This window comes from Jatropha curcas, chromosome 11 (assembly GCF_041381405.1).
Source record: "Jatropha curcas cultivar XTBG-Jc1 chromosome 11, XTBG_Jcur_1.0, whole genome shotgun sequence".
NCBI lineage: Eukaryota > Viridiplantae > Streptophyta > Magnoliopsida > Malpighiales > Euphorbiaceae > Jatropha > Jatropha curcas.
The window spans coordinates 26,995,178-27,015,885 of NC_143161.1; the positions used below are offsets into that span (position 1 = coordinate 26,995,178).

General features: G+C 34.8%; 1 protein-coding gene across 3 annotated transcripts; it reads left to right on the top strand.

Annotated features, from left to right (window-relative positions):
- The first annotated feature begins 7,477 nt into the window (after positions 1–7,477).
- LOC105634382 (eukaryotic translation initiation factor 2 subunit gamma) lies at positions 7,478–19,899 on the top strand. 3 transcript variants are annotated; one of them, XM_012217232.4, is made up of 9 exons: positions 7,478–7,647; positions 10,447–10,611; positions 10,748–10,809; positions 12,913–13,025; positions 13,101–13,203; positions 13,457–13,684; positions 13,918–14,136; positions 18,573–18,833; positions 19,364–19,899. In XM_012217232.4, the coding sequence occupies exons 2-9, from the start codon at positions 10,506–10,508 to the stop codon at positions 19,664–19,666; spliced, it is 1,395 nt and encodes a 464-aa protein (XP_012072622.1). In that variant the 5' UTR covers positions 7,478–7,647; positions 10,447–10,505; the 3' UTR covers positions 19,667–19,899. The 3 variants fall into 3 exon arrangements, with proteins under 3 accessions (XP_012072622.1, XP_012072620.1, XP_012072621.1); XM_012217230.4 differs by having other exon boundaries at positions 7,479–7,647; positions 10,443–10,611; XM_012217231.4 differs by lacking the exon at positions 7,478–7,647 and adding an exon at positions 8,602–8,622 and having other exon boundaries at positions 10,443–10,611.
- The last annotated feature ends 809 nt before the right edge of the window (positions 19,900–20,708 follow it).

Consider the following 20,708-nt stretch of genomic DNA (forward strand, 5'->3'; position numbering starts at 1 on the left):
TTCGAAACTTTTGAATTTTTATTAAATTAAAAATAAGAAATTTTGACTGTGTGGGCTACGAATATAATACAGTCTCGATTCGAGCCCAAATTTGCTAGTTGGGTCCAAACCCAAAAATATATTATTGGAAATTTCGATTTGAGAACACTTAAAATTTTCGAGAAATAATACGGAACTCCAGCTACTGATTTGTTATAAAATATATGTGGGTGTAACTACCATATAAATTAATTATCCTAAAATCAAATATCATTATTATTATTGTTTTTATTATTATTGAGTAAAATAAGGAAATGTTCTGAAACCTAAGTAAAATAATTAAAATAAATCAAATCGATCCCGTAAACCAGCTTGAATTTTTCGAAAACCACACGAAAACCCGAGAACCAAGCAAATCGAGCCAAATCAATGAATTAGACCAAATCAGTTTGAATCGAACCAAAACGGTCTAGAAGATTTATTTTCTTCTTCCTTTTCTTTTTCTTTTCTTCTCCTTCTTCTTCCTCGATCACGCGACATAGCCTTCTCTTCTCCCCATGCACTGCGTTTCCGGCCACGGCATGACGAGCACGAGGTGGCGGACGACTCACCTTGTGCCACTGACTAAGTTTCCAGCCTCCTCTTATGCGAACGGAGCTCCAGCGGCGCGATGGGCTTGTTTCTGCAAACCATACCATGCTCTTCGATTTTCCGGTGAAATCTAGTTGTTCAGTGGATATCAGGCATCGTGAAGGGACCCAATCGACTCCTAGTCACCTCCAGAACATTTCCCCTCCATTAATTTTGAAGATGGAGCCCGTGAAGTGGAAGTGCTAGTGAAGGCGATAGTGAAGCAGCTGTCGAGCCGCTTTGTCCAATTAGAGGGCTGATCTCACTAAACTAAAGCCGGAAATAGAATCCTTGGTGAATTTTGAGTCGAATGGTATGATCGTTGCAAATTTTTGGGCAGTTTTAACTTTTCCGGCCGCCGTGTGCGACTGCGGCTGTAACAGCCCAGCCCTAGTATGATATTGTTCGCTTTGGGTGCCAAACCTGGCCTGAACCCTCACGGTTTTGTTTCTGGGCCAGGGAAACCTCCGCTCTGCCAGCCCAAAACGCGTCACACTAGTTCAAGGTTGCCACCCTTTATGTATAGGACTTCCACCTTGTGCGTAGCCGATGTGGGATTCGCCTAAGGTGTTGTGCCTGTAACAGCCCAGCCCTAGTGTGATATTGTCCGCTTTGGGTGCCAAACCTGGCCTGAACCCTCACGGTTTTGTTTCTGGGCTAGGGAAACCTCCGCTCTGCCAGCCCAAAACGCGTCACACTAGTTCAAGGTTGCCACCCTTTATGTATAGGACTTCCACCTTGTGCGTAGCCGATGTGGGATTCGCCTAAGGTGTTGTGCCCCAAACCTGGGATGTCACATACACCCCCCCTTAGGGACTCAGCGTCCTCGCTGAGGTTTGCCCCACCACCAGCCAGAGGGACAAGGCTTGGCTCTGATACCAAATTGTAACAGCCCAGCCCTAGTGTGATATTGTCCGCTTTGGGTGCCAAACCTGGCCTGAACCCTCACGGTTTTGTTTCTGGGCCAGGGAAACCTCCGCTCTGCCAGCCCAAAACGCGTCACACTAGTTCAAGGTTGCCACCTTTTATGTATAGGACTTCCACCTTGTGCGTAGCCGATGTGGGATTCGCCTAAGGTGTTGTGCCCCAAACCTGGGATGTCACAGCGGCGGCGGTCCGGCGACACTCCGGCGAGGCACAAAAAGGCAGAATCTTCCTCTCCTCTCGTGGACTGTGGATCCGTCGTTCGATTTTCAATCGGTATACTCTAAGACTCAATTCACAATATTTCGTATAAATTCCGAATTAACTAATTAATGAATTTAATTGAGTGTTTAAGTAATTTAAATTGAATATTGCTAAATACATTTCATGAATATTAGTTATAATTAGAAGATTTGATATTGAAATGAGAGTTCTTAACTAATGATTATGTTGGTTAACCTAGGAATTTTATTAAATTATTGTTAGGGGGAAATTAAAAATCTAAGGCTTAGACGAGTAGTATAATATAGAAACTACCAATGAGAGCATCTGTATTTGACATGGCGAATCAAGTTTTATTATAAAAATGTATAGTTATTTGGTAATTAGGTATAGAATACTTAATCATATCATTGAATATGCTCGAAGGCTATTATGACTTATTGATTAGTTGGTTTGGAGTTACTAAGTGCATGTGTGTGTGTGTGTGTGTGTGTGTGTGATAGATGACGTATGTAGCCTAAAAAGGATGGGTTATTTGGATTGACTGTCCGATGAATGGGCTGTGTGAATTGAGTAAGAGATTAAATGAATAATTATGGTTATGGCTGATGAGATGAGTTGATGTGAATTGCCCAATGGATGGGCTTTGAAAATTTGTTATTGAATTATGGTTTGATCAAATTTTAGGGGAGATTTCGCCGAAATTTCGATAGAACCTAGGTTAGTCTTAATCAATAATTAAATTAATTGGTTTATTAGATTAATTCTTTAACTTAATATATAATAAATAAAGTTTTCTAATTATTTTGTTGTTATTATTATTATTATTATTATTATTTATTTAATTATTTATTTATTTTCGATGGATCAATTATTGTACTATGTTGTTGATTACTATTTCTCTATTTAATTATAATTAACTATGAATGTCTACTTGTGTATTTGCATCATGTTAATTAATTGTTTACTATGCTTGCATTTAATTGCAATACTTGATTAATTGTGTTGTGATAATGCTATGCCTTGTATGTGTGGAGTTGGGATGAAGTGGGTCACCATGGCTTTGTGAGGGCGGTCTACGAGACTGTTGGCCATATGGGAGAATGGCGCCCCGTGTGCACCTGATGATATGATATGGATAATATGGATAAACCACAGGGTGGCCTCCTATTGGTATGGAAAAGAAAAGAGAGAATGGAAAAATAATGAGAGGGCTGGTTAAGTGAGGATTAGACCGGTCGGCCATATATGGGGGATCGGCTACCTGGTGCACACGTTATGAAAGGGTGGGCCATGTGTGAGGACGGCTCATTGGGGGTTTCGGTGACGCCGCAGACTAATTTCCACGTGATGCGATTATGTGAAGTTGTTAATAAGTGTGAGTGATGTTGTTATGCCATTTGTGTGACTGTCTGCGTGAGTATATACTAGTCGGACGACTAGATTGATATATTTACACATTTGTGTGAATGCGTGTGTTGTGCAATAATTATTACTCCTTAGAAAACTCACATGTCTTGTTTAATTTTTCAGGAAGTAAGCTTCTCTTTAATTTCGTTTAAGCTATGTTTCTTCGCCGTAGGGCTAGAAAGAAATTTTCCTAGTTCAATAATTATTTTGCTGTGTAACTATATGTATAAGAATCTATATATATCTAACAGTTAGTGACTCCGCAGTTGTAGAATTTACATACATTTTGTAACATCCCTTCCCGGTCCACCCGTTAACCCGAATGAACCGAGCCGAGACGCTACAATCTGGTTGAACCTATGTCCTGTCATGCGGATATCATACTGTATGAAAAATATGAATATAAACTACTCCCAATTACACTCTAAACTTCCAACATCTCCAAAGAATCATCATAACACAATAACACTTTATATATCTTTTCATAATTGTATAAATCCTCAATAGCATTTAATATCTAGCAATTAATTGCATTCAGAATCTATATCAAGTTTTTCATGACCTAATCATACCAACTATAGTAAACTATTTCATCTTCAATCATTTCATAAGTATTATTCTTATCTCCAACTACTTACACCAAAATAATTACATGTTTCAATTATATTTACAATCACATAAGCTCTAACAAACATAATAATTATACATGCCATAAATCTTAATACATGCCATAATTCTTAATTATATAACTCTCAATCTACTACTCCCAAATTAGTCACTTCTGCTTTAATAATACTCTTCAAGTCTTCTAGTAGCAATCACGATCTTCAACCTACGCGTGATAAAAATCGACGCGCTGAGTATAAAACTCAATGGTGCTCATAATTCACATACTGAACAAAGTGTGATGGTGATGGCAACTAACTTAAAATACAAATTGCATAAAAGCATTGAAAATCATAGATTCCGTAAATTTCAACATCAATGTATCTTTATAGCAAAGAATAAACTTCTAATTCATAAACATCAATAATTTAGTTCTAATTATCTTATAACTCCTTTACATGAACCTTAATCACACATATCATGAAACTATCATGATCTTACCTGCTGTTCATTATGTTGTATGAATGAAATCAATAACCATGTAAGAATACATAACAGTATATTTTCATTGTCTTACTTGCTTTTCATTATGCTGTATGACTTATGCACTTTTAGTCACATCATATAAGTTATGATTAATAACATCTCATGACTGTATGGCTCCTTAAAGAGTCAATAAATAAACTTGTAAGCATATATATAGCATTATACTTTCATGATCTTACCTCATGTTCTTTATGCTGTATGAATTCTGCAACTTTTATTAAAACTCAGTGAATATCGCAACGAATAAAGAAACATATAAGCACATACATATGTAGAAACAAACATGTACTCACATATGACATGTATGCACACATATTATGATACTTTTATTATCATACTTGCTGCTCCTTATACTGTATGATTATGCACTTTTAGTCAATATAACTGTATAGCTCCATAAGGTTATAGTGAAACCGAAGTGATAAGAAAAACTGTATAAAACTGGATGAATACTGTATGCTTGGCTGCTTGGCCCATATATAATCATATCCACTCAACGGCCTGTAGCCGGAGTATCAAACTGTATGGGGTGCAGATCTGCTATCCTATGTCACGACATAGTCTTATCTACATGGTTTCTACCTAACCTCAATGGAGCATAATGTTGGTATGTCAATAATAGAACACAACATCATATTAATAGTTCATCACTTCATAAATCATAATGTTTATTTGATTTCACATCATTTGCATGCTTGCATGTTGTTTTGATACATGTTCTAATGTTATATTTTTGTTTTAAAATGGTTGGAGGCATACAAGTTGAGCAAAGGAATCCAATTGCATAGAAAATGAAGTCCAAAAATGCATGAAAACACAAGTCGCGAGCGCGTACTTAAAAGTCGCGAGAGCGTAAAGCACCAGATGAGAGACAGTGAGTTATCGGGCACAAGTCGCGAGCGCGTACTTGAAAGTCGCGAGCGCGTAGAGTGCAAAATGAGAGACAGTGAGTTCCCAGGCCAAATTCGCGAGCGCGCGATGAAGGTCGCGAGCGCTTACAGGCCAAGGGCCAAGTCGCGAGCGCGCACTTGAAAGTCGCGAGCGCGAGAAGTGCCAAATGAGAGGCAGTGAGGTTGCGAGCACAAGTCGCGAGCGCGCAGTACAAAGTCGCGAGCGCGAGATGTGCCAAATGAGAGTCAGAGAGTTTCAGGTGAAAGTCGCGAGCGCGTAGTTCAAATTCGCGAGCGCGAGAAGTGCAACGCGAACTCGTCATGCAATTCGCGCGCGCGCGTCGCGTCTTCCAGCCTGCACAGTCTGTACTCTTTTGATCATATCTCTCAATATACAACTCCGATTTGGATGATTCAAAAACCCATGTAAAGCTAACACATAGAGGAACAAATAACTCTTCTATGACACTTCCTAATTCCATCATTAAATGGGGTCAAAATCAAGATGAAGTTCCTAGTAAAATTTCCAGCAAGCCCTGTTTCAACATAAACTCAATATTTACTTCATTTATTCAATACCTCCCCTGTTTTCTCACCATTACCAGTCCTCCCTCTCAACATGAAGCAATATTGTCTTATTAGCAACACACCACACAATTTCTCATGCAAAGAAAATGGCAAATGAAAAGAGATAGCACACCTTCACTTAACAAGCTTGGAATCTTTTTCTTAGCTTCCTTCTACCTTTGGCTCACCTCTCCTATACAATGGAGTTCTTATGAATTATCTAACAATATCACCAAATGAGTCAAGTATGAAATTCAAGAAGGTTTACTTACTTGGATAGAATAGAAGTTGAATTAATGTTTGAATCCCATTAACATCTTCACTACCATTAAAAGTGATGGAGAAAGGAAAGTGGAAGAGGAAAGTAGAGGAAGAAGATGAAGATAAGGATGAAGAAATGAAAATGAAATGGAATCCACGGGTAGTCTCTAGAATGTCATTGATTTTTATGTGAAAATTACCAAATGGTACCTCAAGTGTCAAAATGGTACAACTCAATACCTCAACTTTATACTTTAGTGAAATCAAGTTCTAATCCTCATACTTTGATCTTTTTGTTTCTTTCAAGTAAGTCCACTTCTTTTCCTTATTTAAATTTCATCCCATTCTAGCCCACTCTAGAATCTAATGGATCGAACCGGGTTTTGGATCAGCCCGACTCGACTCTAAGCAACGACTCGATTCAATAAAAAAATGGGACGTTACACATTTAGTCGTGTATTAATATAGATGAAATAATTCTGTGAGCTCATGTTAGAAATGTGATGTATTGTAAATTGGGCTCGAACTGTGGAATGTTGAAGATTATAAATTTGGGCCGAGGTATAATAAAATCTTGAGGCTTATTTTTCCTAGTAGATTTTAGTGTTTCAGGCTTACTACGGCCCTCGGGGGCCTTAAGCTTACTTGGGTCCTAGTGCCGGTCCGACCCATGGAAACGGGTCATGACAGTATCATATTACTTTGCCTGGACTCTACTCTCCTTTCCATTTTAGTTTAACAATTAATGTCACTCCACAATTAAAGCTACACATTCATCTCTTCCTCCGTCCCTCGAAATAAATGTTTAATTGCAACTTGAACCATACCTATATGCAAAAATTTGTATTTTTCTTGGTGCTTCAAAATAGCTTGGGGAGAAAATAATTGAATATTTTCATACATATGGCTTAATGGAACATATTGTTTGGTTTATTTAATTGAATAATCAGAAAGAAAATTAAATGAATCAATTTTATGAATATTATTAACATCATGTTTTGGGATAGGCGAATTATGTAGATGATTTTCCACACAAGCGATATTCATCTCTTGGGTATTCAAATTACTAAGGTTAGAACTAGGGTCATTAGTGTTTAAAGACTTATTATTAGAAAGAGATTTAGTAATCTACTCATTTTGCAATTAATAATCGCAACTAGAGCCTATTGATTACTGAGACCACCTTTGCGGGACCACCAATCATACTACTGACCAACAATAATTCAATAGCTTTGCAATCACGACAACTAACGAATTAACTAGTAGATTTCTATATCTTATCTCTAATAATTAATCTTCAAATAATTAATAGCGTTTTAATTAATAGCTATAATATTAATAATAACTATTTTACTATCAAACCACGTAGTTTTGATGTAGAGGTTTAAATGAATCCACAAACAAAACTACGTCGTTTTAGTTTAGGTTTGCATTTTAACTCATCTCAAATTTCAACTCAAAGTCGAGGGTTCTCTTCTCTCCCGACTACCTGCGCCGCTCGTTCTCTCGTTCTACAACCACAGACGGCAGTCTTGCTTTACACCTTGCCGTCGCTTTCGTTCTTCACCGTCGCCTCCGCAGCAGTCGTGCTCTTCAAGCCTACAAGTTCCAGGTCCGTTCTAATTTTTTTTATTTCTTTCTCAGTTTATTTTTTCTTTCGTTTTGCTTCATCCCTTTTCTTTTATATATATATATATATATATATATATATATATATATATATATAAACAGACAAAGAGGAGGAATGGTTAAATATATTGTTGAATTAATTTGTGTTCTCAGTTCTTTTTTCGTCCCTTTTCCTTTCTTTCTTTTTTTCTTTTTTAATATAAATACATATAAACAGACAAAGAGGAGGACTTGTTGAATATATTGTTGAATTAATTTGTGGGTTCAGCCTAGAGATATATTTTTACTTTTTTATTTTTTCGTTTGTGGTTTTGTGCACGTTTTATTTGTTGAAAATATATATATTAAAAGACACAAGGATGGTGAATATAAGCCAATTCGTGGCTGTATGAGTGAAATTTGACATATTTGGTTTGTTAATTCAAAGTTTGGTTTGTTAATAATGATTAAGATTGTGTAGAGATATTGAGAATGAGATTATTTGCATATAATTTGCATATACTGAGAATGGTTTGTTAATAAAGTTTGGTTTTCTGCTGCTAAAGGTGTGTGTGTGTATATATATAGGGCTGAATTTTTTTTTTGAGAAGGATATAGGGCTGACTTTGATAGCTTGTACATGTAAGTATTTTAGTCATATTGTTACTTTGAATTTGCTAGTTTAATTTTCTCCAAGTAGACTGTTGCCTTTTTTTTTTTTTTTTTCGTTTTCTAAACTAAGTTTGCTAGTTTAATTTGCTCCGAGTAAACTGTTGCTTTTGGATAAGGAAATTACTAAACTCATGAATTTTAGATAGGTAGTTTATCAAATTATTATAATATCAAAGTTCTTATTTATTTATTTTTCAGATTCTTGTTCATGTGCGGACTTGCATGTTGTTTTTTGTGCAGAAGAAGATGATGTTGATTGTTAATCCTTGCAATCTTGGTACTTGAATACATGGAGTTCAAGATTTATGTGTGTATTAAGAATATTATGTTTATGTAAAATTTCTTGTGTTTTTGTTGTAGGGTTGTTCTGTTTTTACTTTAATTTAGTAATTTCTTTTTATTGAGATACTTTTTATTATGTTTTATATAGATTTGGTTCTCATTATATGATAATTTGTTATAGTTTAGTATTATTATATTTTAATTATTTTTAGTTAGTTATTGTTATTATTCTTGTTGAATTTTAGTAGATGTTTGATTGTAAAATTGTTTAATTGAGATATTGGTTTGAATTATTTACTTAGGTTGAGTTTCAATTCTTTTGTTTTAATATTACTCTGTACTGTCAGTTAATTGGTTCATCATTTTGAAGTTGAATTTTAATGCATTTTGTATATATTTTTTGTTGCACTTCAGGTTCGGATCCGGGTTCTATGCGGGTTTGGGTTTCATAGATTGAATAAATTTGTGATTAAGCGGGCATTTAAACGGGTTCGGGTAGTATGCGGGTAATTCTAAATGGATTTGGGACGAGTCTAGTTATTATTTGTTTATTCCTTAATGGATTTGGGACGGATTCAGGTACTTAAAGTGATAACGGATTCGGATTCGGGTAGTTATTTCTAGTGGTACCTGCTCCATTGCCAGCCCTAGTGACATATGTCGAATATGGGGATTTTTTTTTCCACGGCTAAAAAGAAATGTATTATTTTATTTTATATTGAGGTGGTTGATGAAAAACACGGGTTTAGGGTTTTATTCACGTCGCGGTGAGTGGAAAACCATTTTTTAGTGGCTGAAGACAGTGCGTTGTCCTACTACGCTAGTTCATATCCCAATCCAGGAAGTTGATAGCTTGAAATTCATAGGTATCCACAATGTATCGCTGATTTCTTTTTCCTTTTTTTTTAAGTGATGTTTCCCCCCTTTTCTTTTCTAATTGACACTTTGCAAAGGGGAAAAAAAAATTAGGGTTTAAATTTCTTGGAAGTGGCAGAGTGAGAAATCTGGAATTTATAGCCACAAGTATTAAGCAATTGTTAGAGAAAATAATATTTCCTTCTTGATATTTTGCTACTAAATGTGAAAAGTTGCTATCTTTTGTGACATATAGTTGAAGTGATTATCTCCTTTTAAGTTTATTTTTAACTTGCAAGTTATCGTTATAGAATCCAATATCTAAAGGAGTTTGTGTTTTTCTTTTCTTTTCTTTTTTTTTCCCCTTAAATCCAGTTAAGTCGAGTGCAAGTCTTAGCTGAGTACTCAGATATTTAATAATATTTATTTATCTATTTCCAAGATTGCTGTATTTGGTCTGTTTGTTGGTTGGATACATGAGGAATTTGTTTGTTCTGTTTTCAAGTTTTTTGCCTTCGAGATCATCTTTGTGAATATTTTTGATTGTTAATTAAGATTCCTCGTTCAGTTTCAACTTAATTGCTTAATTGTAGGTGGAAAACATTAATATCTTTATCTTATTCATAGCTGGTTCTTTTCTATGGTTCAGATGGGCTGACTTTGTTTTTTTGATTTGGTTATTTGCACTTTATTGATGTCTTCCTGCAGATATCTAGTTTTGTACCATTTGTTCATTTTATCTGCAGCTCTCTGGGGTTTATGCAGCTTTTAGATTCCTTATAATTTTTCTCATTTCTCTTTTGGTCTTGCTGTGTGATGATGTATCTCTGCCGGTCCTTGCTCCTTTCTTTGTTTTGTTGTTTCAGTATTAACAATCTTTCTGCGCCATTTTGTTCAAAACTTGTGCGTGTTTTATGGACTTTGAAGGCTATTGTGTATTTGTTGATTTATTTGGCAATTAATTTGTGTGTTATATTTTGAATTGAAAAGGAAGCTCTCTTTCCTTCTCGTCAAGAATTATTGAAAGTAGTTTGAAACTTGGTATGATAAAAGATGTCGCGAAAAGGTTTGATGGAGCAAGACTTGAGCAAATTGGATGTGACAAAATTACATCCACTTTCTCCTGAAGTTATATCTCGCCAAGCAACTATAAATATAGGTAACTTTTTATGTCTGCGCATGCTTGAATTGCTTTTAGTTGTGTAATGCTATATTTGTGCACGCTGGTTTTATGTATATGTTTTAGTGGGTTTGATATTGAGATTCAGGGTTTTGAGATTGGGTATTTTACTCAGGCACCATAGGTCATGTGGCACATGGGAAGTCAACAGTTGTGAAAGCAATTTCTGGTGTTCAGGTAATTTGCTGTTTTCATGGTTCAATGTTATACTTTTGTTTTTTATACTTGAAACAGTTTATTACTTAAAAGTGACTAGGAATTCCTTCTGTGGAGCATGCTGCATAAACATTACCGTATTTGATGTGTGTGTATATATACACATATATACGTGATACTATAGATCCATGCTAACTTTACAGGAATTCTAAGGATTTGGGAATGCCAAAATTCATAAAGAGTGAATGGAGATATAATTATAATACATAATCACAATGCCATTGTCAAGTATTTGAAAAAGAGAAAACAGACACTATAATGCTACCAGCACTTGAAGTGTCTTTGCACATATTTTCCTTTGCTCCCCCTAGGATAACATAATCCGGACACATGCCCTAGATTATGGAACTTTCACAGTCCGATTCACTGTAGGACATGATCTGAATCTCTGAAATTGCAGTTCCCAATGTTATTTCTAAATAATGGTGAAAGAAGAATAATAAAAAGACATAACAATTTTTATGGCCTATTTGGTTCAAACGAATTCCACAAAATTTGGTAGAATTAAATTAAAAATTCCATGTTTTGCTTGTTTGGTTTGGAAAAAAGTTTAGAATTCAATACTAGGTAATTTGGTTATATTAAAACCAAATTTTATCAAATTTGATGAAATTTGTAACAAATTCCACAAAATTAACACAACATTTCTTGGACATAAATGCCCATACCAAAAAAGATTCTCTTTTTCTCTCCACTCTTTATTGGTCATAACTTCGTACTGCTGGTGGTATTCATTAGAATCATCATCAACTTTATCGTGCACAATTACCTTACTCTAGTTACGTGTGTATTTTTTTTTTCTTTTTTCTCTCTTTAGCCTATTGATTTCTTTTTCGAAAATTTGGCTTAATTACCCCCCCCCCCCCAAAAAAAAAAAAAAAAGTTGATTTGATTATATACTTAGTGATTGTTATTAGGTGTATAAGGCCTTTTTGATAGAGTTGAAAAATTATTATTTCTTAATTTTACAATTGAGAGTTGTTTAGCAAGTGAGGATAAATGAGTTTCAATTATGAAATTATACTGAACGATTATATGGAATTCAATTGAATTTTGCATTTGAAGTTGTATCATACCAAACACTTGAAGTTATTTCTAAATGAACTCTTCCTATATAGTATGTTAATGTTCTCCAGTTTCAGATTTGATTTCTTCTTTCCCAGTGTTCAAGAATCCTTTCCCTTTCTTTTGTTTCCTTTGCTCCGTACAAAGCCTTAGTTGGCATTTAATATAGAGCGCTCTCTAATTTCTTTTTTTGGTTTTAGCAACCTTTAAACAAGTAATGGACTTTCTTAAAATTTGGATCTCTTCTAAACAATTACTAGAGCTTTGATTGATTGTCCTTTATGTAGATTTTTTTTTTTTTCATTTTCCTTCTCAGGAAGTATATCAGTCCATTGAGCCATTCATATGGAAATTTAATTTTAACATGTATAATATTAAATATTATCTGTTTAACAATTATTTTTTCTAATTCTATTACTATTTGTGTTTTGTATTGTACTTTAAAAAGTACAAAATAAAAAAAGAAGTTATGAAAAGATTCTAGGTGTAAAATTTTATCCAATGAAAGACTTAACAAGCCTGATAATTATAAATTACATACCACGTAACAGATCAGTTTACCATCTAAGCTACACAACATTGAATTAAGTGGAGTATTCCGTACCAGTACCTGTACCTTTACCTCTGTTCTTGGTGACCATGGTTTGCTCCATATCAAAAACATTAGACGATTATTTGTATTTTAAATCATGCAACTCTAGGAATTGCTTTTGTTGCTAATACTGGTAACTTCCAGCCATCCCAGTATAATAAGTAATCTGTTAGCACTGACATGTTTAGTTGTGGCATATGATGATGAAGTTAATTCTCTTCTTCCTTGTTATAAATTTATGGAACTTTAGTATCTTAACTCATGTTGTGGTCAATGCAATTACGTAGTTGAATTATTTTCTAGGCATTATCTTAAACAAGGATTGAAAATTGACTAAGCTAGTCCATGCAATTTCATTGGGCATTAGTAATTAGATGTGTAACATATGGTTTGTTATCTATTTGCAGACTGTTCGTTTTAAGAATGAGTTGGAGCGCAACATTACAATTAAGCTTGGATATGCAAATGCTAAGATATACAAGTGTGAAGATGAACGGTGTCCCCGTCCTATGTGCTACAAGTGAGTTGGCATATAGGTGAAGCTTATGAATCAGTTAACCATTTCATGTTTTAATTTGAGAAAATGCTCGTGTAGGGCATATGGAAGTGGAAAGGAAGATAATCCCATGTGTGATGTACCTGGATTTGAAAATTGTAAAATGAAATTGCTGAGACACGTCTCTTTTGTTGATTGCCCGGTATGGTGAAGCTATATCTTTTAAGTTTTTTGCTTGTGCTGATACATTAGTACCATTATGGTATTGCTTCGTGTGCTTTTCCTGGTTTTGGACATGAATTTCCTATTTTCCCAGTTATTAGCCTCTAATGTTTTGCTGCTAGATTTGTTATACTTCTATCTTCTCAGCCTTGCTAATTGAAGGGAAAAGCTGGTCTGCATCTAGAATAATTTATTCATGTTTAAGTTATATGTTCTGTCACTCTTCCTATTAGGGTCATGATATTCTCATGGCTACGATGCTTAATGGAGCAGCAATTATGGATGGTGCGTTACTTCTCATAGCTGCAAATGAAAGCTGTCCCCAACCACAGACTTCTGAGCATCTTGCTGCTGTTGAAATTATGCGTCTTCAGCATATCATAATTCTTCAAAATAAAGTTGATCTAATTCAAGAAAATGTAGCCATCAACCAACATGAGGCTATCCAGAAATTTATTCAGGTTTAGCAATCCTCCCTCCTTTTCTCTATTTGCAACCCATATTTTGTAAAACAAGTTAGAGGGGTTAAAGCATGTTAATTGTCAACAATATGGCAAAGATTGAACAAAAGATGCAAACTACATCCTTTTGTTCCTTTAAGCATATGATATGAAATGGAATTGCAAATATCTGGAGTATATTGCAATAGCATATGGCATATAGGTTATTCATTCATTTAATATTTTCTTTTCAGGGAACTGTTGCTGATGGTGCCCCAGTTGTACCGATTTCTGCTCAGCTTAAGTACAATATAGATGTTGTGTGCGAGTACATTGTGAAAAAGATTCCCATTCCAGAGAGGAACTTCATCTCACCACCTAATATGATTGTCATTCGCTCTTTTGACGTCAATAAGCCTGGATTTGAGGTTGATGAGATAAAAGGTGGTGTGGCTGGTGGAAGCATCCTAAGGGTATGTTTTAGACAATGTTGCTTTATATTTGTTCTCTTCCTTGTCTTCTTCCTCTTCATTTGTATCTTCCTTATTTCTTAATTTCTTTTCAAATTGCATGTTGCTTGTACTGGTTTATTTTGTCATAGGAGGGACAAAAATGTGTTCATCGCATTATTTCATATTTCAGTTGGTTTTTCTCGACGAGCAAAGCATTTTAACTAGGGGTGAGCATTTGGCCAATTCGGTCGGTTTGAGTAAAATTTTTAACCGAAATAAATTAACTGAAATTTTTGACTTAACTGATTTTAACCGAATTAATTTTTTAACCGAACTTAACCGAACTGTTTTGACTGAATTAATTTTGATCATTAACCGAACCGAAGTTAAAGAAAATGAAAACTTAATTAACCGACCGAATTTAACTGAAATTTATGATTAACTGACTTTAATCGAAATAAAAATTAACTGAAGTTATTAATCACTATTTAATCCAAATAAAAAATTGAAATATTTTTAATTTTTAATTTTATTATCTACTTAATCAAAACAATGTAGTTTTGAGGGTCAGTTAATTTGATTAATTTGGTTAAATTAAGTTTTAATAGATCACCGAAATTTTAATTTTATTTAACTAAACTTTTAATCGAACATTTATTCACCGAACTGAATTAGCCGAATTAACTAAATTAATCGAATTAATCAAATTGACCAAACCGAATGTTCACCCCTAATTTTAGCAAAATCTCTGTGTCTGTGTGTTTTTATATTACTTTTTATTTATTTATTTATTTTAGGGAGGCGGGGATGGGGGTTGAGTTTCCTGGTGGAGTTTAAGTGTTTGAATTTATTCAACAGACCCGATAATATTAGTTTGGTTCTTGGTGCTGAATCCTATTAAAAGCCATCTTTGAGGCCATCACTTTCATTTATTTTTTGTCTTAAAATAGTGATGAGGGTGACAAGTGGTAAAGTAGGGAAATTCATTAATAAAGATTTGGGTTCATAAAAATGCGGTTGATAAATGATTTGAAGTGGAAATCAAATCATTTTTTTTTCAGCGGTTTAATTCCACATTCAATGCGGTTTTTCTTATTCATAATGTAACTCAGATTTGTAAATCTAATCAATTAGAGAAACCCTTTGTATTTTCAAATGTTACAAGTTCATATATCTCCATTCAAATGCAAGGTCTATGTTTTATTTGTATTATCTTTTCTCACTAAGTTGGGTAATAGCTAAATTCCGTCGAATTCCCCATGAATTATTTATTTATATTCTTGGCGGGCGGAGGGGCAGTAAGTTTTCAAAATTTAACCTTAGATGATCTTATGAAATGGTGATATTTGCTTGGTTAATAGGTGTTTCCTTGCAAGAGGCAAACTATCTACTTCATCATTCTTATTGTGTTTGAACTATTGGTGTATCGTGCTATTGAAATTGATTGAGCCAATGTTAAAATGTAGCAATGGAATCATAGGGACCCTAACTGTAATATTAGGTTCAAGTTGCAGGATGCTTCCTTATTTTCTGGACTATATGGAGAGGGATAAATTTTGAAGCTTTTTATGATTATAGGAACTGTTGCACATATAAATAAAAGAGGGAGAGGGGGGGGGGGGGTGGTGGTGTTCTTTGGCGAATGATTGGAATTTTTTCTGCAGATAATTTTTCTTTGGTAATTCTTTGAAGTCATGTGTAGAGGCAGACTCTTGAACTATATGCTTCAACTCTTTAAGCTTTATAAAGAGCTTTAGTATAGCAATATAATTTTGTTTTATGTCATCCATAGTATAGTGGAATGATACTATTTTATTTTCATTGTTTGAGGAAGGGTGACCTCAAACAAATAAGTAGATACGTGCCCAGACCCAATTTTTGAAGAAGAGCCTGATTCTATGATTGATTTTTGAGTGAAGTGACCACAATGGGGATTGGGCACGAACGGGATGCCAAGAGCTGGACGATCAATATTTTGAATATCTCTGTTAAGTAATTTAAGTTAGAGCAGGAGATCAATAGTGGCATTGCTGTCAATTGCAACTTCTTTAAATTTCTTTGCTTCCTTCTCTCATTATTATCACCAGGCCCTCACCTAGGTGCCACAGCGAGGAGTAGGTGCATGGGAAACCTCTATGCGACGCTCCTCCAACTAGGTGCTGCCTAGGCACCAAGGGAGCAGCAAGATGAAGCGAGAACCTCACACATTTTTTGCTTTTTCCCCTGGACAGCTACTAAAAAGTTGGGTTAACAATAAGCACAATTTTTTTTTAATTTTTTAATTTTTAATTTTTATTTTTATTTTTTTAACTTTAGTGGCTGGAAAACGCAAAGTCAGACAGTATTAAAAGTTAGATCAATACCTAACAATTAAAAAGTTGTACAAATATGGAAGAAAAAGAGAGTTGCTGGAAATTGGAAAGTTGGGCAGCCATTTAGAAATTAGGTTAAAGTCTAACCATTAAAATTAAGGACAAATATGGGGGAGAAAAGGAAGGTGGCTGGAAATTGGAAAGCTGGACAGCCATTAAAAGTTAGGTCAAAATCTACCAATTAAAAATGACAAATATGGAAAAAAAAGAAAGTGGCTGGAGACTGGGAAGTTGGACTGCCATACAAATATTAGATTAAATTAGATCTAACAATTAAAAAATAAGTACAAATACAAAACTGTCACATGATTCAGTGGATGTTGACGAAGATGACGACTGGTGGTGAGAAACCTTATGAAGTATTTTAAGTTTGAATGGCAGTTTGGTTCTTCAAGAATGTGTCGAGAATTCTAAGACCAATTGTCAGAATTCTAAATTCTAAATTATCTAGAATTCCTTACTTGACTTGGGCAAGTGCCTAGATGGTGCCTAGAACCTCGGCTGATGGTGGACCTTCTTGCCTGAAGAGCACCTAGCGCATTTGACAACACTGCCTTCTCTAATGTTCTTGATCTATGCATTTCATTGTTGTTTCCATCATCAAGTTTGTCAAACTTTCAGCAAGCATCTTTGATTTCTAGCTACTGCAGTAGAAATATCTTGCCGCTTCCTGATGGTCTCTTCAGTTTGCGCAGTTGCCATTACTTTCTTGGAATCTTGTGATGTTATGAGAATCTGTTAGAAGCTTTAACTAGCGAAAAATTTATTCTTATTGATTAACAATATAAAATTTCATTATTCAACTTTTGGTCTAATTTGAGTAATAGGGTGAGCTGGTCAAGGTGTTTTTAGAAGGTGATGCTGTCTTTTTAGGGTCTGTTTCGCAAAATTAGTTGTTTTAGTAGTTGTTAGCTGTCATATTGGCTATTTAACTGGCGTTTCATAATCTGCTCAAACTCTAAATGCTAATATAAATTTTACATCACCGAACACTATAATATAGAGAGAATGTTTTGAAAAGCTACATAAAAAGCTATTGCTTGCCGAACAGGGCCTTAAATTATTTACTTGTTTAGTGATGTCATTTGGTTTCAGAACGATCTGTAGAGGTGAATTTCTTTCTCCATGAGTAAGATCTGAACAAGTATGGAAGCGTTCACCGTTGAACAGACTGCGAAGTGATCTAATGCTAAGAAAATTTTGGAGTAGTTGGGAGAGAAATATATGTAGAACTTATTTATTGCATTTCAAAAGCATATAGCATATGTCATGGTCCCATGTTTGTGATCTAGTTATGGGCCCGTTTAGTTGAATAGCAAAGAATTGATTAACATTTAGATTATAGTTAAGGTTTTTTCTTTCCATTACCTATTTTGAATGAATGAAAGTAAGTGGGCATTCTACAATACTCTATGATCTCTGAGATTTTCAATGAATGAAAGTAAGTGGGCATTCTCAAAACTCTATGATCTCTGAGTTTAAGACTCAATCCTTCGTAAAATTCTCTTAAATACAAGAAACTGAGAGTAAGAAAATAACTGCAATACAAAAACCGCACACCACAAAGAAGGTATATTGCCAACTACAATCCCATGTTTATCGGAATAGATGGGAATTCTCGAGCTGAACAAAAAATGAAATAAAACTTGACAACAAAGTATATATTCGTGCTCCAGATTTCGCCTAGCTTCTAAACGTAGTTTGAATTGTCATTTCAACTCAGAACAACATAGCCTGACAGACTTTCTGAACATGCTGTCCTAAAGTAAATATAGATGTTGGCCTTTGGAACTAACATTGACTTGTATATTAAAGACTACATGTGTGATGTGATTTGACTTAAATATTAAAGACTGGATTTGTCTCCTTACATTTAGTGTCTTCTTGTAGAGACTGTTTGACAAATGTAATCACAAAAATGTTTCTGGTCAATGCACGATCTAGCTTCCAAGTATGCCATTTTAGGAAGCATGTGATCTAGCCTTGCTGACCTGTTATGTGCACCATGCTGTCTTCTCTTAGCATGACTTGAACCCTACTGTACATTGGTTCTGCGTGCTTACATTAAAAATCTGTTAAATGCAGGGTGTTTTGAAGGTGAATCAATTTATTGAAGTACGTCCTGGGATTGTTGTTAAAGATGAGACTGGGAATATCAAGTGCACACCAATATACACGAGAATAGTTTCGCTGTATGCTGAACAGAATGAGCTACAGTTTGCTGTGCCTGGAGGTCTTATTGGTGTTGGCACAACCATGGACCCTACTTTAACTCGTGCTGATCGGTTAGTGGGTCAGGTTCTTGGAGATGTTGGGTCACTCCCTGAAGTTTTTGTTGAACTCGAGGTAGGATGCTGAACTGGCAACAAATATATATATATATATATATATATATATATATATTTTATTATTGTATATGATACTTCTGCTTCTATACAAGTTTGCCGAGCAATTAATTTGTATTGATGCATGCAAGGGCCTCTTACTACGGGCATGAATGCTTATGGATGCATCAGTACATGGATGTACGGGAATATATGCATGAATACATGTTCCATTCTTAGAAGGGAAGATTGATTTTTTTATCGGTGATTTATTACAATACTGGTTTTCCCATGTATCAGTTGGGAAATTTGGAAGTGAACTTGATGCTGCTCAAGATAATTTTTGTGTTATTCTTGTCCGTTTCTATAGTCTACCTTTTGTATACCTTATTTTGTTTTATGGGGTATTACTTATTTTGTTTTACTGTTTCTAGTGTTACTTCCTGATTTGTTATCTATTTCCACTACTACAAAAAACACTTATTAGATTTGATGAAGTCTGGTACCTTCCTGTGCATCTTTGGTGCTGATGTCTTGCTCTTTATTATGCAGGTGAATTTCTTTCTTCTTCGACGACTTATTGGTGTTAGGACAAAGGGCTCAGAGAAGCAAGGAAAGGTCTCGAAGTTGGCAAAGGCAGAGATTCTTATGCTGAACATAGGGTCTATGTCGACTGGTGCTCGTGTTATTGCTGTAAAGAATGATTTGGCAAAGCTGCAATTGACATCTCCTGTGTGCACTAGCAAGGGAGAGAAGATTGCACTCAGCCGACGAGTTGAAAAGCATTGGCGTCTAATTGGGTGGGGCATGATTCAAGCTGGAACAACCCTTGATGTTCCACCATGCCCCCTATAAGTGTGGATATTAAAAAAACAAGAAGAGCAGAGGAGAGAATTAAGGTAAAGAACTACTTGGAGCAACATTTGTCTAGTGGATAACAGTATATTTTCTCACTGATATCTTATTGTTTGGCATTGATTTATTTTTTGTTTTTAACCTGAGTTTTGAACATGAGTGACGTTGATGACTGCAGCAGTCTCTTAGTTAATTTGATACTAAAAATTTAGTTGAAAGAACTTTTGAATGAATTGAATGCCTACTGTTGTCGAGTCTTTTCTCTTTTACTCCTCCAGGTTCAGGTATGACTCGATACATTCGTAAAGTCTGATTTTAAAGATGTATTATTTAGTCCCTTAATTCGGAAGTTTTCTATTTGGTCTTGTTTGAATTAAAAATATTTAATTACTATATTCATACACTCGCAGTGTAGTTGGTTTTGGCTTGAATTTCAAAGCTGAGCACATTTTACCAATAACTTTTCTGAATGTAAAGTTCAAGAGTGCGGTTAGGCTTTTCTGAATTTACCGATGTGCCAAACTCTTGCTTCTTTGCTCGAGAGGTATTTAATTTGCAATTGCAAGTGACTATTGGAAGACTTGTCAGTTACATCGTATGTGAAAATATAAAGCTTGATGTGTACTGATTCATTCTCTACGCCGATAAGTTGAAGTTTTTTAATATTTTAAAGTTAAATCTAGCTTTGGTTATGTTTCTTTTTTTCTTTTTTTCTTTTTATTTTTTTTATTTTTTATCTTTCGAGTAGTAACCCTAAATCCATTTATGTGATTGGTTACCCAATTTACTATATTGTAATTGCACATCAGAATGGATTGAGGGTTAGGGTTAGGGTTTTGTTAGTAATATTTTAATACTCCGTCTCATATCTTCAGTCTTAGTTTGACTTTTATAATTTTTTCTCCATTTTTATCTAATATGCGGTTGGTTTAGTTAGTTATTAAATCAAACAATCCAATTCAAACTATCTTGAAATTAGTCGAAGTATTAATTCATTTATCAAAGCAATTGATAATGCATGAGTAGAAACGATTATGGGATG

Bases quoted from the DNA above. Each gene is read 5' to 3' on its own strand.
- LOC105634382 (XM_012217232.4), top strand. From the start codon at position 10,506: ATGTCGCGAAAAGGTTTGATGGAGCAAGACTTGAGCAAATTGGATGTG. The intron at 10,810-12,912 runs GTAATTTGCTGT...ATCTATTTGCAG, and splicing joins AAGCAATTTCTGGTGTTCAG to ACTGTTCGTTTTAAGAATGA. The intron at 13,204-13,456 runs GTATGGTGAAGC...TCTTCCTATTAG, and splicing joins TCTCTTTTGTTGATTGCCCG to GGTCATGATATTCTCATGGC.